At 43.4% G+C, this 26,856-nt stretch overlaps 1 protein-coding gene across 6 annotated transcripts in view; it reads right to left on the bottom strand.

The window, feature by feature from the left end:
- Tom1l2 (target of myb1 like 2 membrane trafficking protein) overlaps positions 1 to 26,856 on the bottom strand; it is a 136,739-nt gene that overhangs the window by 41,460 nt on the left and 68,423 nt on the right. For 5 of the 6 annotated variants that reach the window (XR_002817883.1, XM_023700218.1, XM_023700219.1 and 2 more), the window contains exons 2-4: positions 16,709 to 16,793; positions 6,948 to 7,026; positions 3,594 to 3,743 (exon numbers count right to left, since the gene is read on the bottom strand). Coding sequence is in view for 5 of the 6 variants with exons in the window: in XM_023700218.1 (XP_023555986.1) it covers positions 3,594 to 3,743; positions 6,948 to 7,026; positions 16,709 to 16,793 (314 nt within the window). In the remaining variant the exon portion in view is untranslated. The remainder of the gene's footprint in view (positions 1 to 3,593; positions 3,744 to 6,947; positions 7,027 to 16,708; positions 16,794 to 26,856) is intronic. The other variant, XM_023700220.1, reaches the window with a different exon arrangement.

Below are 26,856 nucleotides of genomic sequence, written 5' to 3'. Positions count from 1 at the left end.
TTCTTCTTCTTCTTCTTCTTCTTCTTCTTCTTCTTCTTCTTCCTCTTCCTCTTCCTCTTCCTCCTCCTCCTCCTCCTTCTTCTTCTTTTTTTTTTTAAATTTTGAGATATAGTCTTCGTCAGTTGCTAGTTTTCCCAGGCTGAGCTCGAATTTGTATTCTTCCTGCCTGAGACTACTGGGATTATAGGTGTATACACACTGGCCTGTCACATTCCTCCATCTTTAACTCATAACAAGAGCAACACTTTCTCTCCCAGGAGGAATTAGCAGACTCTCTAGAGAGCTTGTTCAGTTTTTAAAAGGACAGCAGTCCCTCAGACTCTTTAGGGATTAGTTCCATGATACCCTTTGAATACCAGAATCCATCAATGCTCAAGTCGCTTATAAAATTGGCATAGTATTTTCATATAAACTACATGCATCCTGAATATAATTTCTAGAAATTGTAATTTCATTTCTAGATTTAAAATTAAATATACTTATACAACAATATAATGTGAATGCTATATAAATGGTGATTATGTTGTACTGTTTAAAGAATACTGACAAGAACAGTGTACACACATTCAATAGTGAAGATGCACTCTTTTTCTAAATATTTCAGTCTGAGGTTGGTTGAATCCCTGGAGATGGAACCCTTGCTTACAGAGGACTTGACTGTATATTCAACATGCAAATAAATTTTTTTCTTCACAAAGTGGTTAAAAAAAGGCTGACATATCTCTCCATATTTCTCAGAAATGCTATAATAAAGAAGACAGAAAACATGGTATGTTGATGAGGCTACAAAGCAACTAAAGCTCCTGTGTGCTGATGAGAGTGCTGGAGGAGAAGCATGGAAGGGACCCTGCTGTCACCTACACTTCTCTTCCCAGAGCCACATTTATCTACTTGCTAAAAAAAGTATTGTGTAGCAGAAGATGCTAACCCCCTCTCCCTAGTGTACTTCAGTTTGTTAGTTGCCCAGGTAATAGTTCCAAGTTCCAGTTTCTGGTTCCTGGTACTTTTTTTTTTTTTTTTTTTTTTGGCGGAACCAGGGATTGAACTCAGATCCTTGTGTTTGCCAGTCAAGCACTTATCCTACTGAGCCATCTCCCCGGCACCCTGGTACTTTTGTCTCTTAGGAATGGCTGGTCATGGGCTGGGAAGATAGCTCAGCAGTCTAAGTGCCTGCCTGGCAAGCACAAGGACCAGAGTTCAATCCCCTGTACTGCATACTGTGCTGGCTCCGGAACCCTGGGAGCTCCATGCTGCCCACAGAAACTGGTGTGGTGGCGCATGCCTGTAATCCCAGCACTGGGGGGGCTGAGACAGAAGGATCACTACAAGTCTGAACTGCATAGCGAGACACTGTGTCAAATAAATAAATAAATAAATAAATAAATAAATAAATAAATATTTTAAAAAAGAAACTGCTGGTTACTGTGATGCATAGCTGGTCACTATGATACACATTGTAAGAACCAATCCCCAATTGACAAGCCACTCTGTCTCTGTACTTCTTGCTTGCTTAGCCCATATAAGCCCTAGGCCCAGAGATCTGGGCCTGATATTTTGCGAATGATCCTGATCAGTACCTCTTGATGTAAACAAATCTGTCTCCAACACATACACTTTCCCCATAAATTGTTCTATACTCGGTGACACTGCTTCCCTGGGCTCCTAGGAAGAGCAAACAAGGCAGACAATAGAAAAGTTAGCAAAGCCATTCCAGACACCATTGAAGAAGGTGAAATCAGAGAGAATAAGACTGAAAATGTATGTGCATGGTTTAAGTTGGGGGGCTGGGACTTCTGAGGTGTTCCTGAATCATAAAAAGGCACTACTCCACAAGCTGTCATGGTCAGGTATAGGCAATGGCTCCTTGGCTGGCACCTCTTGCCCCTTTTAAGCCTCATTCCCAATGCCCTTGAGAGCCCTATGCCCACTGCGTGACCACACTGCTTCTGTCTACTTGGCCACACACTAGCAGTCTACTTCTTCTGCTCTCACTAGAGCTCCACACCTATCCCTGGCTTGGTCTCCCATCTCCTCTTGGCTTCTTCAGGCTTTTTCTTACTTCTGGCATTATGGCTGACTAACCCATGTTGGGTACCTTTATACACTGATGAGTCCCATCACCAAGTGCTTTGTCTAAAACCCAGGCCTAGGGCTGAGCATACAGCTTAGTGACATATGTGCCTACCTGGCAAGTTTAAGGTCCTGAGTTTGATCTCTAGTGCCACACACACACATACACAAAAGCACAAATCTTTTGGGCCAGCAAGACAGCTCAGTGGACTAAGCACCTGCTTAGGCAAGCATACAGACTGCAGTTCGATCCCCAGCACCACATGCTGCACTGGCCCCACTCCCAGGTGCACTGAACTGGCCACTGAGACCCAGAGTGATAGTGCATCACTCTGTAATCCCAGCACTGGGGAGGCTGAAAACAGGAGGATCGCTATGAGTCCAAGCTGTGCAATGAGACCCTATATCAAATACATAAATAAATTTATAAATAAATAAATAAAACGTAGGCCTATGTACAGCCCAGCTCAGAAACCTTCAGTGACTCCCCACTGCCTACGGGACTAAGCCCAAGCCCCTCGGCACACTTGGCTTATAACCCCTGCCCATTCTCTGGCCTTACCTCCTGGCCCCTCTAAGCTTAGTTCCAAACTTTCTTCATTACACACTGTTGCCCATAGGATAGTTTTTAAAACATGTCTACAAATTCTTTCATTCTCATTTCTTCAAGAGATACAGTTTAATTTCCACTCTTGAAGTCAGACCTAATGACTCCCTTTAAATAGAATGGAACAAAAAGATAGCATATGACTTGAGACCTAGACTTGACATCTCCATGGCCTCTTGCCAATAATCAGCCAAAAACTGAGGCTTTCCACCAACAACCACATGGGGTATGATCTTGGAAGCTCTAGGCAAACCTTCAAGTAACACAGTCTTCTGAGAGACCCCAAGTCTAAATTGCCTAGCTTGCTGCTCCTTAGTCCTGGCCCACAAAAATTATGAGACAATAAACATCTGTTGTTTCAGGCTGCCAGGTTCAATGGTAATTTTTTACAGAGCCATTAATAATGAAGACATCCCAAACAAATGAACTACTTTCTTTGATGATTCTGGGCTTTCCATATGTTCTTCTCTTTGCCTCCATTGCCTCTCATCTGCTGATCTTTCTACCAAGCTCCTCCTCATTCTTTAGACTCAGAGAAATATCACTTCCTCAATGAAACATCACTTAACAGCATCCCTACCTCTTCACCCTCCCCAGAATTAACCCTTGTCCTGCAACTTCACCAACCCTGCACATTGTGCCCATGTGGCCTTTCTTATTCCACAATGTCTCAGAAGCTCTTGTGGCAGCAGAAGGTCAGACACTCAGAAGGTTTCTTGACGTTTCAGTCAACTGGCTGGAGAGCCACTGCATAAGGTTTCACTCTAGTGGGAGGTGTATAATGAAAATAAGTGTTTTGCAACAAATATTTAAACCCAGAAACCTCCATATTTTCCTCCAAATGGTAGGACAGCACAAGGACTCATCAGAGGCCCCATCTTACTCTATTCCAAACAGTTGGGTGAAAGAAGCCTACCTGGATCAGAGCAAGTACTTTATCCTGCACAATTGTGGGAGGGTTGTTCTTGGGAGAGATGATTTTGACCAGGACGCTGTCAATAAAGTCTCGGTTGGCCACAAGGATATGGAAGCGGTGGCCACAGTTCTTCACACATGTTTCCAGTACCTGATGGGGAGAGAGGGGCAAGAAGACACCACTGTGGGAGGTAGAGGAGACACTGGCCCCTGAGGAAGCTGAGATTCCCCCCTCACCCCATCCTGCTCTTGTTCTTAGATCATTGTCTGGCATACCTCCTCCACAACCAAACCTCCATTGCACATACATTCCCATACTCTTAATTCAGCCTTTCCTCCAGGAGGACAGCAGCCCCTTGCTGACTGAAGGCTCCAGTCCCTACACAATAATCAGGCAATTAGTTGGTAATTGAGGCACCAGTTTTGCATGAGAAAGATGCTGGTGTTTTAATGGGATCAAAATGACTGAGCAGTCCCTGAAAATTAGCATATTAACTCCTCTCTCTGGGCCTCTGGGTATGAGGCATTAGCCAATGGGACACAGGCTCTGTCACAGGAGGAGGCTGCTGTGACAGCCTGAATTGCCTAGTGAGTTACTGGTCCTTGTGCATGAGGAAGCACACACACACACACACACACACACACACCCTTGCTTCTACATATAAAATTGGCAGTGATAATGGATCTTCCACCCTTGACAAATGGTTTGTGGGCCTCAGCTTCTACTTGGCTTTAAGGTTTTTTAAAAAACGTATTTGGTTGTTACAAGGTCTCACTACACAGCTCAGACTCATAGTGATCCTTCTGTTTTTCAAACTCCCCAGCAGCGGCCTATGCCACTGCTCCCAGACTCTGGATGGCTCAGCCCAGGCTAGTGTTGGCATGTGGTGCGAGGGATTGAACTGCAGTCCCTGCGCTTGTCTAAGCTTGCCTAAGCAGGTGCTTTAGCCGCTGAGCTATCTCGCTGGCCTCGGCTTTAAGGTTTATGTTTGGATCAGATGCTGCCCTCCTCTTCCTTGTCAGGGAAGTACACAGGCCTTAGCTGCTCAGAAAAGCTGACATATGGGTTCTGATCAGATAGCAAGTATGGGCTTGAAATTACCTCCCTGAATGGACTAGTACAAGTCCCTCTGGATCACCTCTTCTGGAGGATAGAGACAATAAGTCTTCCCTTACTGTACTGTTGGAAAGATCAGAGGAACATATATAAAGACCCTAGCAGTGCCCACACAGAACAGGGGTCCAATAAATGACAAGTATGATTATAATTCAGAAGCTTGTTGTATGCATCTGAGTAAAGGAACAGCTTCTTACTCTCCCACAGGACAGGTGCGAGATCCCACAGAATTCAGGGGTCCAAGTGAGAAGGTCTCTCCAGTCTTGAACAGAGTTCTCTGACCCTTTTAACTTTCTAGAACTTACCTCATCTGACCCTTCCCAAAAACCGCTCCCATCACTGCCAAAGCTGACTAGCTAAGGAATGTCTCCTTGGAGGACGTCTCTAGCAACAGAGAACAGTTCTGCCTGCCTTGGTTATTCTGATTTGCCCAAAGTCATCTGAGCACAGGTCAGCTTATACAGCCACTTCCTAGGGGTGCTTTAGACCATGGCGTTTTACCTTGATAAAGCATGGCCATAAAGAAAGATCCAGAATTGTTACACTGACTAAATGCTGGCTACATACCAGGCACTAGGAGAGATCATTCCACATCATATATAAGTTTATTTCATTCCCGCAATGGAATAGTTCTCTTTAAATAGATCTTATTACCCATTTTTAAAGTTAGGAGGCTTAGAAAGGGGAAGAGACTGAAGATGTCAGAGGTCCCCTGTGGGCTGGCAAGGGCTACTTTAAACCACCCTGCCTTTTTAAAAATGTTCCTAACAAATCTGGCATGAAACACACAGTGGCAATTTTCTGAGATGCAGTCAAAGCCCATGGAGAAGGGGGGCCTCTAAGCAATCAGAAGCAGATGTTTCAACCACAGAAATGAAAGTTCAAGTAGATAATCTTTCAGAGTTTCTAACTTCTGCTTTGAATGAATATTAACTAGGGAAGGGCCACAAGAAGCAGGAGGACTGACAGCAACAAATAGGATAAGTGAAACCATCGAAGACCAGACATAAGACCATACAAAATATGCCAGGTGGGCCCTTGGGTACAGGGACAATGGCTCTGTGTTCCAAAGGCATCACTGGATTTGGAACGGAAACCAGGAGTCAGATGATGTGCACCATTCCCTTCTGTAGTGAGGCCAGTAAATGCAGATTTTTATTCAAGACAGTTACCATGAAGCCAGGCATACACAGAGAGAAGTGCTAGACAGCAGGACAATGTCCTGACATGTTACAGCTCATTTCCCAGTGATGTGAGTTACTGGGAACCACATATTTTGAGCATTACTCTGGGTTTAGTGAACATTGTGGCTAAAATTCTGAGGAAAAAATAAAAGCTTTCAACTCTCTATTTTTCAAGTTGCTTTTTCTCCTTTAATAGTCAAATCCCATTTCCCTGGCAAATAGAACTCTCCTAATAAGTTTTGAGTTTTTACTTGGCTAAAAATTACAAATAGTTTCTCTGCTCTAAAGGAAAGCATGTTATGACTGTTTCGGATAAATAACCCACTATTTGAAACCCACTGAGAAGCCGACATGCTGACCTGTTATAGTTTCTATTATAAGAACTCACTGTGGCCCAGATTTTGCCACATCTGAAAATCTGTTAGCTTTCAAGACAGAAATAGCACCTGAAGTCTCCCTTTTAATTTTCTGACATCTTAAGAAGGGCAAAATCTGGTCTGTTTGTCCTGAGTCACTTGGCTAACTTTTTCAAGAGACTTTGCAGCTATTTTCAGCTTTTACCCAAACAAAAGATCACTTTATGATGGCAACCCTTCCTAGCTCTGACGCCATCTCTCTGAGCCTCATTCTCTTTATCCCCTTGAAGGGATAATGAAACATCAACATCTGAAAATCTTACCCCAGCAAGAACTAAATAGGTGTGAGTAAACATTTTCATAAGAAAAGAACTGACACCAAGAGGCTCAGAGCAGGCTGGTTGGTAGAAAGTGTCCCACCCCAGCTGCTGGCTCCTCTACTCTGGGCTTCTCCATGGGGCTGTGCCACCCACGAACTAATATGTACACATTTATCAAACTGAAGTTTAGCTCTGCTTCAGAGGAGAGCAGGAAAACCTGAGGCTGAGTGTGACCAGAAGGTTCTGCGCAACTCCAGCAGCAATGGCACAGAGCCATTTGCAGGCTGTACCGTGTGGGCAGAGGGAAGGCCCTGAGCATGGGGCTAGGCCATAAGGATGGGGATCCCCTGTCTCCCACCACCGGAGAGCAGCACTCACCGTCAGTGCCAGCATCACTTCCCTGTAGTTCCGGTTTCCACTGAGTCGCTTCTTCAGGGCTCGAATGGCATCCTTTGGCCTGAAGAAACAGATAGAAATATTAGAATCCTCATAAGTCCCACTTTGGAGCCCTAATCTATTCCCATTTGTGCCAGTTAAAAGCATTTACACAAGGGTATTCACTGCAGCATGTTTATGAATATAAGGTAGGAAAAGAAACTGAATGGCCACCAAAAGGAAACAGGCTCAGCTTTTGAGACCAAATGCCATGCCTTCAATTAAGTTGCAGAGTTCTGGTGGAGAGATACTTGAAGTTGATGCTGAAATTGCCAAACAATCTGTGACAATCAAGACCACGTTGGAAGATTTGGAAATGGATGATGGAGGAGATGATGACCCAGTTCCTCTACCAAATGTTAATGCAGCAATATTAAAAAAGGTCATTCAGTGGTGTACCCACTACAAAGATGACCCTCCTCCTCCTGAGGATGATGAGAACAAAGAAAACGAACAGATGACATCCCTGTTTGGGACCAAGAATTCTTGAAAGTTGACCAAGGAACCCTTTTTGAACTTAATTCTGGCAGCACACTACTAGACATCAAAGGTTTACTTGATGTTACATGCAAGACTGTTGCCAACATGATCAAGGGGGAAAACTCCTGAGGAGATTCGCAAGACTTTTAATATCAAAAATGACTTTACTAAAGAGGAGGAAGCCCAGGTACGCAAGGAGAACCAGTGGTGGGAAGAGAAGTGAAATGTTGTGCCTGACACTGTAACACTGTAAGGATTGTTCCAAATACTAGTTGCACGGCTGTTTATAATTATTAATACTAGACAAATAACAGACAAATGCAGTAGCAAAACAATTATATTAGCATAATACTGTCCTCATTGCATGTTTGAGTTACAGATTCCAAACCAATGGCTGAATTTCTTCTAGTCTGAACAAAAGTTGCTGATTTTCTTTACTCTGAATAAAACTGAACTGTAGGTTCTCTGTAGGAATTTGACATTTTCAGCTTTCCCTTTTTTTGTAAAGAGATTTCTGTGTAGGTTATTGTCCAGCTAACTTTAGTGAGCTTTTCAAAGTTGGCATTGTAAATAAAACAACTTGCCAAAAGTTTTCTGCAATAGAACTAACAAAATGTTATCTTTATTCAGAAGTTGGAAACTGAAAAAAGGCAACTTGAAGTAACTGTTCCAAGTAGGGCTGTTTAGAATGTCTTCCAGCCTCCTAGAGTCAAGCAGTATCACTGGTATAGATTAACTTGTTATATAGCAGGACTTCCTTAGTCAGACCTGAGGACTTGTTTGATTTGTTTTTAAATCTTTAATTTTCTTGGCTTTGAATATGTTGCCTAGAAATTCAGTAATTACCAAGTTCGTGGTTTGGGGAAGAAATATAACTAGACAGTTTGTTAGTTTTTCAATTAAAGACAATACTTAATTCATGAAAGAAAAAAAAAAAAGGAAACAGATTCAGTTATATCATGGCTCATCTACCCAATGGAATATTATGCAGTTACAGAAAAGGATTATGCATTGTCATCGTCCAAAAATCAGAGACTCATCCATAAAATCATTGTAGAAGAGTGCATAAGTGTTGTTGCTATTAGCATGTCAAAAGGACAGCAAACACTTTCCACAGCACGTGCCTATGGCAGTAAGAGAATCTCCAGAGCACACCTCCCCAAGGGAGCAACATAAGAACCTGGTAACAAAAGCTGCCCCTCAGGAAGGACACCAGATGGCAGAGGGGGAGAGAGGATTTTCAGTGGATTGTCTCTTTGCAGTCCTTTTGAATTGTGTATCACATGCCAGTGTTACTTGCTCAAAATAGTAACTAAAACACTACTGCAGTGCTGGCACATGTGTGGCATGTGTATTGTTTTTCTTTTAAGACAAAAAGATGTTAACAAAGAGCTGGTTTTTTTAAAACTAAAACCTCAATATTCAGGTTTAATTGCAATGTTGGTACTTCGTGATAAATATGTGTTTTGTCATCATCTCACTAGTCTATGGGAGCACTGAAGAGAGTTCTTCTAGGCTTGTTTTGTTTTGTATTGTTTTTGTACAGGGAATGAAACTCAGAACCTTGTGCTTGCCACGTAGGCACTGTGCTACTGAGCCATGTCCCCAGCCATACACTAAATTTTTACTTTTCTTTCTTTCTTTCTTTCTTTCTTTCTTTCTTTCTTTCTTTTTTTTTTTTTTTTTTTTTTTTTTTTTTTGAGACAGGGTTTCACTATGCAGTTCAGGCTGGCCTTGAATTCATTTTGTAGCCCTGGCTGGCCTTGAACTTGCAGCAATCCTCCTGCCTCAGTCTCCCAAGTGCTGGGATTACAGCATGTGCTGCCACACCCGGCTTAGACTAAAGTTTTAAATGTGACAGTTCTGCTAGAGCAAACACAACAAAGATGTGGAAAACAGAATTACAGGTATGTGCTGAGGCCTAGATATTCTGCTCTTGCTGGATACCATAAAATTTCTTGGAATTCCAGAGAAATCCTTAGTGAGTCTCCTCGAAACCCAAGGGACTGAGTACTGGTGGGTAATATAGCTGATGCAGATTCTCATAGGAAATCCTGAAGAATTATAGCAGTCCTCAGTCTATAAACAGGCCCTATTCAAGAATTTGCTCCTAAGCTGAAGACCTGGACTTGGAATGAGTTCTTCCTAAAATTACTGTTATACCTAAGACTTAGGATTCTGAGTCAGCCCTCTAAGCATACCTATTATATGGTCCTTTAACAGGTTTTAAAATTTGTCCTATTAAGGATTCGATAAAGCAGTGAGCTAAGACCTGCCCTGGTCATGATGCCCTGTCCCCTGATGCCCCATCTCACTGTGTTCTATACCCAGAACTACTGCCTGGCTGCAGGAGGCCACTCCTGTGCCTACAAGTGGACTCCAGGTTTCCGTTATGGATGTGTCACTGTATCAGTCTTTCCTAGGTTGAATGAAATCTGGGACTTCCTATTCCTGAAGTTCTAAATGTCGTTACTCTATCAAATGAAAAAGTCCTTTCAGATGTGAGGAAGTAGGGGGAGGGAAAGGTTGAAGCCCTGCTAATCAGTCTAAGTTAGAAAGACACAGTAAATTGGAAGGTAAGCAAAACTTCTGGAAGAAATTTTTTAAATACCTCAAACTCCCTATTTACCATTCCCAACTTGAAATATAACTACCCTATGGGAATTCTTGGCTCCTGTGTCAAAGAACTGTCAAAACAGGGATGTGTCTTGGCTAAGCTGTTTGCAGAATGGCTGCAGCTTCCAAACAGGGATGCTGATTTCTGCAAATTTGGGACCCAAGTGGCTCTCTGCTTTGATGGGCTGAGTTGGTGAAAGTCAGCAGCTACTTGCCAAGAACATGAACTGATTTCTTCTCCCCAGGGATCTGCCAGCATGCAGTCATCCCAGACCTGCAGCTGCCAGCCCTCTCAGCACAGCCTCTTTCCTCTCGTCCTGAAAGGAAGGCGAAGAAAATGGACAGAAGAAAATAAATACAGTCTCCAAGGTCATGGGCACTTGTACTAGCAGGGCCCAGTGCTCCCAGTTCATTGGGGTGTGGGGCAACCAGACAGACCACAAGTTCTCAGTTACATTTAAACTGAAAACTCATCCCCATGCTGTAGGAACACAAGAGCATGTATTTATCTCTGTCCCCAGGGGAGAAGATTCAGAGAGGAGCACAGAGTGAGGTCAGAGGAACTGCAAAGTTTCAAGGAGCTGCCACAGATTAGGTAGCTGGTACTCAGACAGGGCAGAGGTACTGAGTGAGGGCCTAGATAGAGCAGGCAGAATCAGAAGGATATGGTGGCATGTGTGAGGCTCCAAACTCTGGAAGCTCTCAGTGGGAAGTCCCCGGTCCCAAGGGACAGTCCCCAGAGCTTCATGCTTTTGCCTCTACAGTGTCTTCCCCCCTCCTCCCAAGTCACACTCCAGAGAGTCCCTCCTTCCAGCCATAGCAAGTTCTCCACTGGTCCCTGTAGCCTTGAAACCTCTTTGTTCTTCAGCTGCTTTTCTGAGCAGCTTTTTCATCCCCACCCATCTCATACAGACACAGCTGCCCCTCCTCCACAAATCTCACTCACTGCCTTAGCAATGATCTTGCTGTACTGCGCTTACTAGTTCTCCCTCCAGCTCAAAGGCTGCAGCACACACAAAGATTCAATGAGCTGAGAAACATCAGGGATGGTCATGAAAATGGTCCAGGTCAGCACACCCTCATCAGAGATGCAGACCAGAATCACTTGGGGAATAATTCTCAAATCCACACGTGTGTATCCTAATTAGGTAGGCCTGGCATGAGCCCTGGTCAGCGGGATCTCTGTCGCGGCATGGCAGGTTATTCAGCCAGACACTCATGGTTACCTAGTGTGGAAATGTCACACAAGGCTGTGGTGTCAGCACTCCTCATGCAGGGAGTGACCCCAGACCTGGACACTGTGGAATGTCCACAGAGAGGACTGTGAGTGGCTCACCAATCTGTGCACACAGCCTCGCACAGGAAGAGCTCTGTATAAATATAAGAAGGACAGGCAGAGCTTCAGTGGCTGGAGCCAGGTGAGCCTGGATTTGAACCCTGCATGTTCTCCTACTGTGCTATGACGTCTTTAGCAAATAACTACATCACATTGGGCCCCAGTTTCCTTACCACTAAAATAGGCTTCCTTACCTTATATGGGTGTGTGTGTGTGTGTGTGTGTGTGTGAGAGAGAGAGAGAGAGAGAGAGAGAGAGAGAGAGAGAGAGAGAGAGCGCCAATCTAGGGCTGGGCATAGGGTCTGGCACAGGGCAAGTATTCAGAGAATGGCAGACAGGGTCAGGACAGTGAAGCCACAGAGATTACTCCCTAGGACTGGCCTGGTAACTAACACCACAGATGAAAGTGATGTGGACAGTGGAAATCATTAACACATTCCTGTTGGCTTGAACCACTGATGGTATATACATGACTGTTCATCATGGGGTGGCTTGTACCACTGGTATTCAGGGTTATATGGCTGTGAGACATACAAATTACAGCCCTGTCATGAACATGTTAAAGGATAATTAGCAAATCCATATATGTAACATAGCTTGGGTGAAGAATGCTTCCCAAAGGCCCATGTATTAAGGCTTGGTCCCCAGCCTGTGGTAACTGGGAGGTTGAAAACCTTTAGAAGCTGGAGTCTAGCGAAAGGCAGTTGGGTCACTGGGGGTGTGCTTTTGAAGGAGATATAGGGACCCCAGCCCCTTCTTGTCTTTCTTTGCTACCCAGCCTCCATGAGCTGAAGAGCTTCCTCTGCCATGATGTGCTGCCTCACTACAAGCCCCAAACCAATGAGTCAATGGACCATACACCAAAAGCTCCAAAACTGTGAATCAAAGTAAGCCTTTTCTTTTTTTTTTTTGGCGGAACCGGGGATTGAACTCAGATCCTTGCGTTTGCCAGTCAAGCGCTTATCCTACTGAGCCATCTCCCCGGCCCCAAGCCTTTTCTTTTTTTAAACTGATTATCTCAGGTATTTGTTACAGCAACAGAAAAGTAATACACATGGGTGTGGGATATATTTATGTGCCACTTTACATACATATTTTCTCTTTTAACCTTACAATAACCTCATGAGAGAGCTACTATTGAGAGCACCATTTTCTAAATAAGGAAAGTAGCCAGGCATGGTGGCACATGCCTATAATCAGAGGATTGCCATAAGTTTGAGGGTAGCCTGGGCTACCAAGTGAGACTCTGTCTTGAAAAGAAAGAAAGAAGCTGGGTGTAATGGTACACATCTGTAATCCCAGCCCTCAGGAGGCTGAGGCAGAAAGATTATCACAAATTCAGGTCAGCTTGGGCTACACAGTGAGTTCAAAGCTAACCTGGGTTACATAGCAAGACAAAAACAAAAACAAACAAACAAACAAAAAAACAACCACACACACACAAAAAAAGAAAAGAAAGAAAAAAGAAAGAAAAGAAAGAAGAGAAACCGAGACACAGGAAGATGGCATAACACACACACAGACATAGGACAACGAGCATGAGCTAGGCTTCCAACCTGGGCAAATGACTCAGGGTCTGCACACCAAATTGTGCATACTTCCTATGCGTGTGTTACATACACTGCTGTCCAGCTCAGGATCTACCCTTCCCTTTTATTCATCTACTTCCCTAGCTGATGCCCTGGTGTCCTAGGTCTTAGATAGTTCCACTGAGTGTCACCTCCTTTAACAAGGCCTTGCTGCTGCTACACTGAGTTAGCCTGTCTCTGTAGCTATATATAGCCCCTCTCTCCCTCTCTCTCCCTCCCTCTCTCTTTCAGCCTTTGTCATGCTGTGTTATGATTATGTTTACATGCCTGCATTCCTCATCAGACTGTGAGGGCCTTGGGACTTCATTTATTTACTTACCAAATATTTATCAAGAACCAATTATGTATACTCTATACTTGGTGCTGGGGACAAAATGGTGAACAAAACAGATGAAATGCCTGCCTTCATGGAGCTCACAGACTAGAGAGTTGCAGGATAATACTAACAGACATCACACAGATGAGCCTCAATGTGACACTCTGTATTGTGAAATCATGTAACACAGGTCCTATGCAAATTGAGAGGGAAGAAATCAGGAAAATCAGATTTTAATCAAGATCTAGCGAATGATGGGAACCATCTGGAGAAAGAGATTGGCCAGAATCCCCCCAGCCAAGGGCTGAGAAGGACTGGACAGGATACCCTACTGGGAGGTCAAACTTGTGAGGTTTCCTCCCATTTGGGAAGAAATTTAGACATTTACCTCACAGACGTAACACACACATAAGTTCCTCAAGAGTCACAGTGGTGCTGTCACTTAAAACACATGAATAGCAGGAGAAGGTGGTGTCCAGGTCTTCTTCAAGGTACTGACTGAGAAAGGAAGGGGCTTAACCCCTTTGGAAGGAGAAGATCCCAGGGTTTCTGGACCTCCTGCCCTTGAGTCACAGAGATATTTGAGCAATGCCCTGTGTGTCCCACAATTTGTGGGTCTTCTTCATGCCATGCTGAGACACACTTCTCTTCCTGCCAGCCTCAAAAGTAGACCCTCAAGGAAGCAGCTGTACCTGCCTTGTTCTCTGCACCCACAGCATTAAGTACAGGCCTTAGAGACAGGCCTGGCCAGTGTTTCCAGGTCAGCCTCTATGGGGGACTGGCACACTAACCTTAGAATCCTGAGAGGCTACCTCTCCCCTGCAGAGGGTATTAGGAATTGAACTTGTGGCCTTGCACTTGCCAGGCAGGCACTGTGGCACTCAGCTATATCCCTGGCCCCCAGCTTACATGTTTTAATTATCTATCTAGCTCACAGTCTGCCTCCTCACTCTGGACCGGCATCTCTCAAAAGAAATGCCACTGGATATATAAATAAACAAACAAATGAGTGGCATCTGAGATGGATGTAAGGAAGAAAGGAAACCGGAAGGCATGAAGGGAAGTGGCCAGGCTGAGCCCAGCATTTATGGTACGGAAATGGGCCAGTGAAAGCTACCTCCAACTCCAGAGCCACCTGTACTGTCACTAGGTGGGGCAACTCTCTGGGGGCTGAGTTGGAAGCTCAGATAACGTCCTGCTCCCTGTTCTCAGCCTGCTCTACCCCAGGAGGCAGCAGCTCCATCCACAGCTCTGCAGGCCCCGAACCTTGGAGTTGTTCTGACTCTGCTTGTATCCCACATTAGCAAATTCCATGGTTTCCACCTTCTGAACCCAGTCAGTACATAATGACCTCTCTCTCCCTGCTTCTCCACGTCTTGGGCAAGCCCACCATCTCAGGCCAGGATTAACAACTCACTAGTTTAGCTGCTCTTTGGCCAGGTATCAGCCAGGCCATTCTGAACACAGTGATTGTTTCATGTCAGAGTGTGCTACTGCCTTGTTCTGGTCTTCTGCACCTTCTCCTCTAACCAGAAGATGAAGCTACAGTTATTGGTGCCTATGTGGCTGTTATGGTTTGTGTCTACATGTCCCCTGAACACCTCATTCAGTCAGAATATTTTTTTAGAGAAGGCTGAATCTAGAGTGTGTGACTGATTCATATTGTAGTGTTGAGATTAAGGGTGCTGGGATGAAGGGTGGGTGACTGCTGGATCAGTCCAGTTGAATTGGCCCCACTCTAATCCTAGTAGACTAGATACAATATAATGGACAGAAAGAGACTTGTCTTGCTCTTTCATTGTTTTGGCTTCATCTGCCACCATGAATTGCTGCCCCTCTGCCATTTGCCACCCTGCCTTTGAGCCAGCTGATTACATACTGAAACCTCTATAAACTGTGAACTTATTTAAATAAACCTTTCCCTCGACAGAAAAGTAACCATGACAGTGACCCTGCATTTCCATACCCCCACATCTCTGACCTCATCTCCAGGTACTCACCCCTGGTCACTCCACTGTTGGCTCACTGGCATCAAACACATCAACATCCTCTGTCCCAGAACTTCCCAGCTTGATGCTTCATACACATGGATAGTTCTTTTGAATAATCCTCATGTCACTTTGCCTTTAAGTCTTTGTTCAATGTCACCTTCTCCGGAGACTTTCCCTTACTATTCTGTTTAAAATTGCTAATTCCCAACCTCTGTCTCGCCACTCCCTCCATATATCCAGCTATCCAGCTATCTTCCAGGTAGCTGTCCCTATCTAACCAGCTTTTTTTTTTTTTTTTTTTTTTTTTTTTTTGCGGGGGGAGGGTATGGGGGAAGGTATTAGGAATTGAACTTGTGGCCTTGCACTGTGGCACTCAGCTATATTCCCAGCTCCCAGCTTATAAGTTTTAATTATCTAGCTCACAGTCTGCCTCCTCACTCCGGACTGGCATCTCTCAAAAGAAAGGGCATCTGCCTTGCTCCATACACACAACAGGGCCTGTAATAAGACTGCCCCTTCGTATCAGCAAGGACAATCCCAGTGTCTAGGCCTCAGATGTTTTTTTCACTACTCTGGGGTTGAAGAATAAACACAGTGTTTATGGTACAAAAGGTGTGCTAAATACAGACCAATTTGAGAGAAGTATGAATACAATAATGCTATGATATAGAAAAGGACATAGTAAGTAATGACCATAATAACAAATCAGTGGGGCAGAAGCAGGGGGCCATGAGCTAAAAAATGAACAAGTAAGTCGGGTGTGGTGATGCATGCCTATAATCCCAGCAATCATGAGATTGATGCAGGAAGATTGTTGCAAGTTTGAGCTAAGCCTGGGCTACAAAGTGAGTTCAAGAACAGCCTGAACTGCATAGTGAGACCCTGTTTCAAGAAGACACACGCAAAAAGAACAAACGAACGCAGCTGCTCCAGGATATGTGTCCCTTCCTTACTGGCTGACTTGTGTGATCTGGCCTTCCCTCCAAGTACCCTACTCCTGGGGCTCTGCGCCAACAAACCAGGGGAAATGTCTGTTAGGGGGAGGCAGGAGCCAGAGAGAAGAGATAGGAAGAGGTGATCATTTGGAGGTAGAAATGAATGCCCACTGAGCTCAGGTAACCAATCAGCCTTTTCCTGTGATTCAAGGCAGGTGGTTAAAAGGACTTGTCACTGCTTCAACTCAAGATCACTACTGGGGGGAAGGGAGAAGAGAAGGACAGGAGAGGACAAGTCATTAAGAGTGCCAGTTTATTAAATGTCAGAGTGAAAAAACTGAAAATACAAAAGTCAAACCTGCCACCTGAGTCCTGATAGATTTTTTAGTGGACCCCAAGAGCCAAGAGAGCTCCCCAGGAGCATGGTAGTAGGGAACATACCCTTCCTCTGTTTCATTGATGATGTCGCAGATCTCCATGTTCAATGTCCAGTCTTCACTCTGCAAGGAGCCATCTGTTGCCTTTTCTGTGAAATCAGAGAAAAAAACTGGTTTGCATTTCTCCTAGAGCAACTAGCCCTGGCAAGAAATGGGAAATGACCAGGACTTCTACATTCTCTGCCCAAACAAATGGGCTGAGCCAATAGAGCTGATCTGGCGATGGTGTCTTCACAAGAGAATAGCTAAGGAAGAACTGTGTGCCAATATTGTATTATGGGCTGTCATTCTCCAATGCCAGTCTGAAAAGCTTGCCACAGGCTTGAGCTATCACAGTAATGCAACATGTGAGAATGCTAAGTTTATGAACCCCAGACTATGGACTAAACCACTGAGGTCTAAATCAGGCTCAACCAATTGCTAGTTGTGTGGCCTTGAGCAAATTACTTAACCTTTAGGTGCCAATCTGAGTGAAAACTACAGTAGCTACCTCATAGCATTGAAAGGAATATTGAATAGATTATAGCCTAACATCCAGGTAGTCCTCTGAAGGAATTTCCTGCTATAATTATTAAAACTCAACTTTAGCCAGGAGTGGCAGTGCATACATGTAATCCCAGCTGCTCAGGAGGCAGAGGCAGAAGGACTGCAAATTTGCAAGTTGGCCAACCTGGACAACTTAATGAGACCCTATCATAGTTTGGGGGGTTTGTAAGGGGAACAATATAATACAGGACACATTTTATAAATTACTTTATAATGAATCACCCAAAGAATCATATACAAAGAGTGTAGGAAATCTGTCCATATACTAAAGATTAAAGAATACAGCTGGGAGCCTGGATCCTAATATCCTGCATGAGTCCAGATGAAAACCCAGAGCTCATAACAATGTCTCTCACAAGTCCAAATGGAGGCTTAGGGCCCACAACAATGTCTCATACAGGCCCACTTCATGGATCTGTGCTGGGAAGGCCCGAAGGTCAGTGGTAAAAACTAGAAAGTCTATGCCAGCAGGATAAAGGATCTGTGCTAGCAGGCTGAGGGATCTGAACTGGAGCCAGGAAGCAATGCTCAAGGTAAGAACCAGAGCTTCCCCAAAAGGTGCCATCCTCAGCAACAGTGAGATCCTGAGCTCCTCTAATGATAAGGAAAGCGAGTTCCTATCAGGAAAGCCAATGTGACAAGTTTCTCTAGGAGACTGAGTAGTGCACCATCGTCCCCTCCAGAGCCAGGAAGTGATGCTCAAAGCGAGGATCAGAGCTTCCTCAAAGTGAACTGTATCCATTCTCAGTGACAATGAGATCCCAAGCTCTGCCTCCAGTGAAAACAGCTAAGTTCATCAGGAAAGCCAGCATGAAAGCTTCCAACAACTCCCCAACACCTGTCTAACAGCCTCTCTACAGTTTCTCTAGTTCTGCCTCTTATGCTGTTGGCAACAATCTTCAGCCTCCATACCCAGCACCATATTAGTTCAGTTCAGCTAGGTATAACAAGTTGACTGCCAGTTGGCAATGTACTACAGACCCTGTCTCAAAATAAATAGCCCTACCTCCGGGGCATGCTGAGACAGCGATTGAGACTGGGCATGGTGGTGTGCACCTGTAATCCCAGCACTTGGGAGGCTGAAAATAGGAGAATCACCACAAGTCCGATCTACATAGTGAAACCCTGCAGACCCTGTCCTAAATTCACAATAAATAAATAAATAAATAAACTTAAAAAAAAAAACCAACCTGGTGTGGTGTTGCACACCTGTAATCTCAGCACTGTAGAGGCTGAGGCAGGAGGACTACTGTGAATTCAAGGCCAGCCTGGGCTACATAGTGAGTTCAAGGCCAGCCTGAACTACATAGTGAAACCTTGTCTCAAGAAAAAAAAAAATTAAGGGGCTAAGAATATAGCTCAGTAGAGTACCCCTTGGTTCAATCCCCCATTCCACATACATACACACAGAAAAAAATCAACTGTAGTAGCTAACAACATCATAGAAAAAGAGGCAGGAGAGAATTCTATTTCTGAACAAATAAATACTCTGATGGGAGGAGCATATTTTAGTAAACCACCCTAGCACAGTGTTCTGGTTTGGATCTTAAGTATCCACCAAAGATGCATAGGCCAAACTCTTAGTTCCCAGCCTGTGGTGTCCCTGGGAGGTGGTGAAACCTTTGGATGTAGAGCATCATGAAAGGAAGTGAGGTTATCAGGAGTGTGGCCTTGAAAAGGATACTAGGACCCTGACCTCTCTTCTTTCTCTTTGCTTTCTGGCTGCAATGAGGTAGGCATCTTTGACGATGAGACTAAAGCCTCTGCAACCATGAGTCAAAATAAACCTTTCCTCCTTATGAGTTGTTTCTCTCAGGTATTTGTCACGATGGTAAAAAGCTGACTAACACGCATGGTGTATGCTTTATGTATGTTGTTTTATTTCATTTACAAAACAATCTCCTGACCATTCAATGGGGGAAAGGACAATCCTTTAACAAACTGTGCTGAAAAAATTAGCTCACTACATGCAACAGAATGAAGTTGACCCTCATCTTACATCATATACAAAAACTAACTCCAAAAGACACAAACTCAAGAGCAAAAACTACAAAACTCTTAGAAAAAAAAACTTAGGCAGAAAATTTCATAGCATTGGACTTGGCAATGATTTCATGGATGTAACATCAAAGGCCCAGACCACAAAAAATAGAGACTGAACTACATCTACATTAAAAACTTCTGTACACTAAAGGACTCAAATAGCGAAGTGAAAATAAAACCTACAAAATGGAGAAAATTGGGCTGGGGAGTTAGCTCGGTGGGCTAAGCACCTGCCTGGAAAGTGCAAGGACTCAGGTTCCATTCCCAGCACCACATGCCATGCCGCCCCAGAACCCTGGCTGTGCCATGCGGGCCACTGAAACCAGGCGTGATGCTACACGCCTGTAATCCCAGGGCTGGGAGGCTGGCACAGGAGAATCACTGTGAGTCTGAGCTACATAGTGAGACTCTGTACCAAATAAATAAACAAACAGACAAATAATTTTTTTAAAATGGAGAAAATCTCTCAAATCACATATATGATAAAAATTAAATATTCAGAATACGGAACTACATACTCCCCCCTAAAAAGCTACCTAATTAAAAAAGTGGGGAAAGGAACTGAACAGACATTTCTTCAAAAATGAAATACAAATGGCCAATAAATGTAGAAAAAGGTATTTCAATATCATTAAGCACCGGGGAAATGCAAATCAAACATAGTGAGATACCATCTCATACTCACTAAAATGGCTACTATTAAAAAAAAAAAATAGGTGCTATAGCTGGACATGGTGCCACATGCCTGTCTTTGATCACCCTGGGAGGTTGAGGCAAGTCACAAGTCCAAGCCCATCCTGTATAATTTAGCAATTTAGTGGACCCTGTCTCAAAATAAAAAATGAAATAAGGACTATGGATACAGTTTAGCGTGAAGGCCCTGGGTTCAATCCTCAGAACTATAAACAATAAATGATAGTGAAGATTTGAAGAAAAGAAATCTTTCTGCACTGTTGTTGGGAACGTAAAAAAAGAGTGGCACTTTGGTAAACAATATAATGGGTTCTCAAAAAATTAAACATAAAGTTACCAGAATATTTAGCAATTCCATGTTTTAGTATACACACAAAGAATTAAAACCAGGATCTCACATACCCTTTGTCACAGTATTGTTGGGTAAAATTCATTTCATCTGCAACAGTTGGGTACTAGGGTACAAGTATCAGAACACCTAGGATGGGTTGTGCTCTGTTGCAGCCCAGCCTGGACTGTTTTATGACTGCCTGTCTGTCTGCCTTACCCAGAAGTAAGTTTCCAACCTCTTCTTAGCTCTGAGGATGGTGAATGTCACATCATGGGCACCTATCAATCTTGTGTAAGTGGCATTGGGACGGACTATGTGGTTTTACTTTGCCTTGAAGTTGTAGAAAGAGCTGCCTCAGAGTAGTCTGGAGGGTAGTTAGATGGTATTTGTGTGCCTTCTTCCAGCCCTGTTACCTTCATTTAAAGGGGAATGGAAGGGTGAGGAGAGTTGTAGGAAAATGTCCCTTATAAAGCAAGGATAAATTCATTTTCTTCTCTCCAGTGGAAGGAGGAGTATCCGCAATTAACATTCACAAAGCACGTTAGGAGTCTGAAGCAAGAGTCAATAATGGTTCTGTGTAGAATGATAGAACCTATTTTTCTTTCCACCGTTGTCTTTGTAGAGGCCAATGTGCCTCACTAGCAGGTAATAATCCAGAAGGTTCATTTCTTATTATTGGACATATTCTCCCATGAACTTCCTACCCATCAAAACTCTTTTCTTCTTTTTCTGCAGCTGGCATAAAACACCCCAGAATTTCATGCTTTGTGTTGTGCCTCTGGGTTCCTACCCATAGCTCATTGTTGGGGAGGTGGATAATTTGGAATGTCTTTCTCCACTGTTATGGTTTATGTTTAGGTGTCCCCCCTCCTTACCCCAAAGCCTCATGTGGTATTTGTGGGGGGTTTTAAAAGTGGTTGGATTTGGAGTATGTGATGCTGGAACTGATTTCTGGTGCAGTGCTAGGATCAAGCGCACAACAGGATTGCCTTCCAAGGTCAACTAAGACTCAGGACATATGAGAACTCGTACTGTAATGTCATGTAACTCAGTAGTGTCCCAAATTTTCTCATCAAGGAGATTATGGGGCCAAAGAGGAAAGTGATCGATAATGTAGAGTGTGCCTAAGGAGAATAACATGGAGAGAAAACATTCTCAGGCTTTCACAGAGAGCACATTGGCCAAGCAATGGCCGTGACTCATCCACATGGCTGACACTGACAAAGGATCTACAATCTGAGGTACAGGATCTCAGGATAAATCCTGAGGGGATTTCACTGACCTAATCAGACCCAAAAGCTATAACTCTTGTTGCACAGGTCCTGCTTTACCTTGGTCTTAACCATCCAGCAGAAAAGTATGAAAATGAAGTTTAGGGGCCGGGGGCATGGCTCAGTGGAAAAAGCGCTTCCCTGGCAAGCGTGAGGGCCTGAGTTCAATCCCCGGTTCCACAATAAATAAATAAATAAATAAATAAATAAATAAATAAATAAACGAAGTGTAAGAAGTAAAGCCATGCTGTTATGTTGAGCTGTAGGGGACTCAGGTCAACAATTTCTGACATTGCTAGTGAAGTGGAAAACCCAATACCATTATGGACTACTGGACTCTTTTAGAATATTTTGCTGAGTTAACACACCTATAATATTCAAATAACGGAACTAAACAAAAAAAGGGGCTATAGATGAATGTCCATTTTGTATCTGTGTATTCAAAATGGTTAGGATAGATATATAGTTACATTCTCTTAATGAATAAAGGGATTTGTTCTAATGGTGTTTGTAAATAGAATATCATGTCCGCATCTTGTACAGCAATTAACCACTAGGAAGAATGTATGCAATGTGTTAATTATTGAAACTGTCCTACCAATTTGGTTTGAAACTGTCTCATTGCTATTTGTTTCTCAATAAAATTATGGGAAAAAAAAAGAGTGTGAGCACTACTATTCCTAAGTAGCCCAGATTAGATAAAAGGCGCAGAAAGAAGCTGTTAAGATCCCTTGCTTGTTTGCATTTGCTGTCTTCTGCTTCCCATTAACTGGTTCTCCTCTGCCAAGCCACTGTGCCTTGGAGCCGGCTGATTATGAACTGAAACCTCTATAAACTACAAGCTAAATAAACTTTTCCTTCTCTGCCTTTGAGTATCAGCTATTTTGTCTCAGCAATGATAAAAGTAACTGACATCTACTCTCACCAGAAAGATGTTTCTGAATATAAAATGCTTAAAACTAGCCCTTTTTGCTTTCTGGTGCTGGCTGCTTCTGAAGTCGCTATATTTAACATCAAAGTGTAGAAAGCAGCAGCCAAAAAACCAAGCCACTGGATTGTGAAGCTCCTCTGAGCAGGACTGCCTTGTCTTTCAGCTTGCACAGGATGGTGGCTATACGGCAAAATTATGCTGGGAAGAATACCATAAAAGAGTACTATTACTGCTGTCAGAGTCAAGGCTTCTGGGCATTCTGACCCTTGCCTCAATACCTGGCAGGAGATGGCCTTTTCTGAACGGAGAAAATGCCATGGCAACAGCATTAGGATGATATGTTACTTCTGCACTGAAGGTTTAATGGGTGCTGTATCTGACTATCTGACCACCCCAGCCGTGTTATTAGTACATCACCAAAGGGATCAGCATTTTGCAGCCAGGACCATTGGCGTCCTCATCTTTATCCATACTAGAGAACTAGCCAGTGGGAATGACTTGCTCTGTGGAACACTGCATTTTCTGCTATTGTACCAGGTTTTATTTTAGAGTTCACAGTTTATGTGATAAAAGAAATGAGATTGAACTGCACTTTCCTCTAGCCTGCGGATGGGAACATGTGAGGGAACCCAGTGAGTGGTCTTAGTTCCGTTCAGATACAACTTTGTTCCCATTTGCTAGAAATTATTTTATGAAGAGAAAAATAAGAATTTATGTGAGCTACTCTGACAGCCTTACTTCCCTCATCTATCTCAGCAGATCCCAATATCCACAATTCTGTTTGTGTGGCATTTCCAGCAAAATGAAAAGAAAGAAGTGTTCTTTTTGGGTTGGTCTTCATAATCAAAATGAATGTACATCTTTTAGTTTGAAAACTCAGAACCCCAGTAATTGAATAGAAGGTACTGACCCTGAGGATAAGTTATCATGCCTTTGAACCCCTTGCTGGTATTATTAGAGGAAGGGAGAGGGTGAATATAAGGTTAATGGATTCTGCTGCTAAACTGAACTTGGAAATGAGGTTTCATTGATTTAATATTTCCTCTATTAAGCCTCTCAAGACTATGTCCCTTGGGGTCCTACCAAAGAGCAATCTTAGTATGTCACAGCCTGAATTCTATGAAGGGGATGATGACTAGCACTTGATGACCCCTGACCAGCTGGCCTCTCCCCCTGCTGGCCTAGAAGGGTCACGAGTACAGGCCTGCAGGCAGGGATCTGGCCACAGGATGAGTCCCCTGCAGAGAAGACTGCAAGGGTGATGGCAGCAGACACCCTTTACTGCGTGACCTGGTTAGGGGGTCACCTCTTCTGAGAGGGGACACTTTTAAAGGGAGGGATGTTCAGAGACAGCTAAGTATAGCAGGAAGTGTAGGGACTGAAGGCACAGGTCATTTCATGTTGAGGCCTTCATACTGACAGTGCTCATCCTGTCTCTGGACAAAAGCCCCTGGCCACAGAGCATTCTGCTGTTCCACGGGCTACCCTCAGCCTGACCCTCAGCCTTCTAGGAATCTCTGCCATCAGTCTTTTCTTCTGTACTCCAAACTGCAAATCTTACAAACCTTACTGTGTGCCTGCTCCTAGCCCTACCCTTACCAGCCTTGCACCCCACAACTCTGACTGCCCTCACCTGCATGGCTCTCATTTCCTAGAGGCCCAGGCCTGCTGTTTCCTGACCCTATAACCTGGGCAGAAGGAACGTCTCTAGGGCATCTGGAGCCCATCTGGCTCTTACTCATTGCTGAAGTGTTCTCTCCACTCTTCTCCATCTTGTAGGCAGGGATCAAATCCTGCAGCTGCACCTGCCAGATTGGTACCATCTGAGGTCTTTTAACTAAGATCATCCCAAATGAGCTAAATAAACCTCTCGTTCTCTAACTTTGGGTGTCAGGTATTGTCTCAGAAATGATGAAAGTAACTAAGACATCTACTCTCACCAAAAGAATGTTGCTGAGTACAAAGCGCTTAAAACCAGCCTTCCCAGCCTCCTGTGAAATCCACTGCCTTGTATCTCATTCATCTGAAGGTACAGTCTCACCATTTGTGGGTGGGTTTGTTTGGTGATGATGGTCAGAGGTCTACAAGTGCCATGTGTGATGAGTAAAATGGGTGAAAAATATGGGGACTGATCCTTTTGGTTAAAAAAAAGTGATAATTAAAACACTAAAGCTCTTTTTAAAATGCAGACTGCAGGCTGCTGCACACATTTTGAGCAACAGCTATATTCTTGGAGTGTGTTGTCATTGCTTCTAAGTACAGCTTTTGTTTGGATGTGTGAATGCTAGTGTGTTACATAAAAAGCATCCAGTAGCTACATCTAGCAGAACAAGGACACTTCCAGCTTATACAAAGGTCATTTATTTTACCATTTGAGTATCAGTGGAAGTGTGGGTTGTATTAGGCTATTGTTAAAATGATGGTGATGGGATCCCTCTCATGAATAGAGATGGGATGGGACAGTTTCAGAAATCAAAGATAATCAACTTCACATCTGAACTCAAGCCTGCAAGTGCACAGAACATATCATGTAAATGCCAAGATTTTAGAGACAACCATATTGGGGCTGGTGGCACATGCTTATGATCCCAGCACTTGGGAGGCTGAGGCAGGAGGTTCGCTGAGAATTCAAGGCCAGCCCAGGTTACATAGCGAGTTCAAGACCAGCCTGAATGAGAGTAAGACCCTGTCTCAAAAAACCTAACAAAAGGGGTTGGAGGTTGAACTCAGTGCTAGAATGCTTGCCTAATAAACTGGAAGCCCTGGGTTTGGTTCTCAGTACTATAAACAAAAAATAAACCTCACCTAAAAAAATGAGAGAGAGAGAGAGAGAGAGAGAGAGAGAGAGAGAGAGAACGAACAAACCAGACCTGAGATCAAATATTGGTACCATCAATTCAATTACATGATCCTGGCCTACCAGATAAGATGTGGCATCTCACTGTGGTTTTCATTTGCATTTCCTTGAAGATTTGTGATACTGAACATCATTTCATGTGTTTATTGGCCAACTGTACATCTTCTTTGGAGTAACATCTATTAAAATCCTTTGCCTATTGTTATTATTATTATTATTATTTATATATTTAGTATAGGGTCTACAGGGTCTCACTATGTAGATCAGACTTGTGATTCTCCTGTGTTCAGTCTCCCAAGCACTGGCATTACAGGTGCGTGACACCACACCCAGTCTCAAGCACCATCTCCGCATGCCCTGGGGGGTGGGGCCAGCACAGCACACCAGAGATTAAAGCCCCACCACTATGTTCTGCCTAAGCAGGTGCTTTAGTCTGCTGAGCTATCTGGCTGGCCCTCTTTGCCTATTATTATTATTTTTTATTTATTTATTACATTTATTTATTGTGTGTATGTGTGTGGCCAGCTCAGCCCACCAGGGGGCGGGTCTGGCTGGCATGTGGTGCTGGGGATCGAACCGCGGTCCCTGTGCTTTGCCAAGCTTGTTTCAAGTAGGTGCTTTAGACCACTGAGCCATCTCTCCAGCCCCTGCCTATTATTTTAATTGGGTAGTTTTTGTTGCCATTGAGTTTCAGGAATTCTTCATATACTTTGAATATTAATCCCTTATCAGATAAATATTTTTCAAATATTTTTTCTCATTCTGTGAGTTGTCTTTTCACTTTCTTGATAGTATCTTTTTTTTTTTTTTTTCCTTTTGTAGTTCAGATTGTTCTTGAGCTCACTCTAGCCCAGGGTGGCCTCAAATGCACAGTGATCCTCCTGCCTCAGCCTCATGAGAGCTGGGGTTACAGGAGTGTGCCACCATGTCTGGCCTTTGATGCCCAAATGTTTATAGTTTTAATTAAGTCCTATTTATCTATTATTCTTTTGTTGCCTATGATTTTGTTGTTATGTCCAAGAAATACTTGCTAAATCCAATGTCAAGAAATTTTCCCCATTTCCTTCTAAGACTTTCAATAGTTTATATTCTTATATGTAGGTCTTTAGTCCATCTGTAGTTACTTTTTGTATATGTGTAAAATAAAGGCCCATTGTTGTCATTTTGGCATATGGATATCAAATTTTCCCAGTACCATTTGTCTAAAAGATAGTTCTTTCCCCCAACAAATGATCTTGCACATTTGTTGAAAATCCACTGACCAAGATTTTTTTTTAAGGGCTCCCTTTTATTCTATTGCATGTATGTCACTCCTCATGTCAGTACCACATTGTTTTGAATACCTTGGGTGTTTTATTTGGTTTTGCAGTATTGAGCACTGAACCCAGTGCCTTCACACTGAGTTGCATTTCCAGCCCCTTTTATTTATTTTTTTGAGGATAATTTATACTTTAATATTGTATATGTATTGAAAACTATT

Source organism: Octodon degus, unplaced genomic scaffold, assembly GCF_000260255.1.
Source record: "Octodon degus isolate 3935 unplaced genomic scaffold, OctDeg1.0 scaffold00122, whole genome shotgun sequence".
Taxonomy (NCBI): Eukaryota; Metazoa; Chordata; class Mammalia; order Rodentia; family Octodontidae; genus Octodon; species Octodon degus.
Note: the sequence above shows the minus strand (reverse complement) of the source record. Positions and strands in the feature narration are given on the sequence as shown.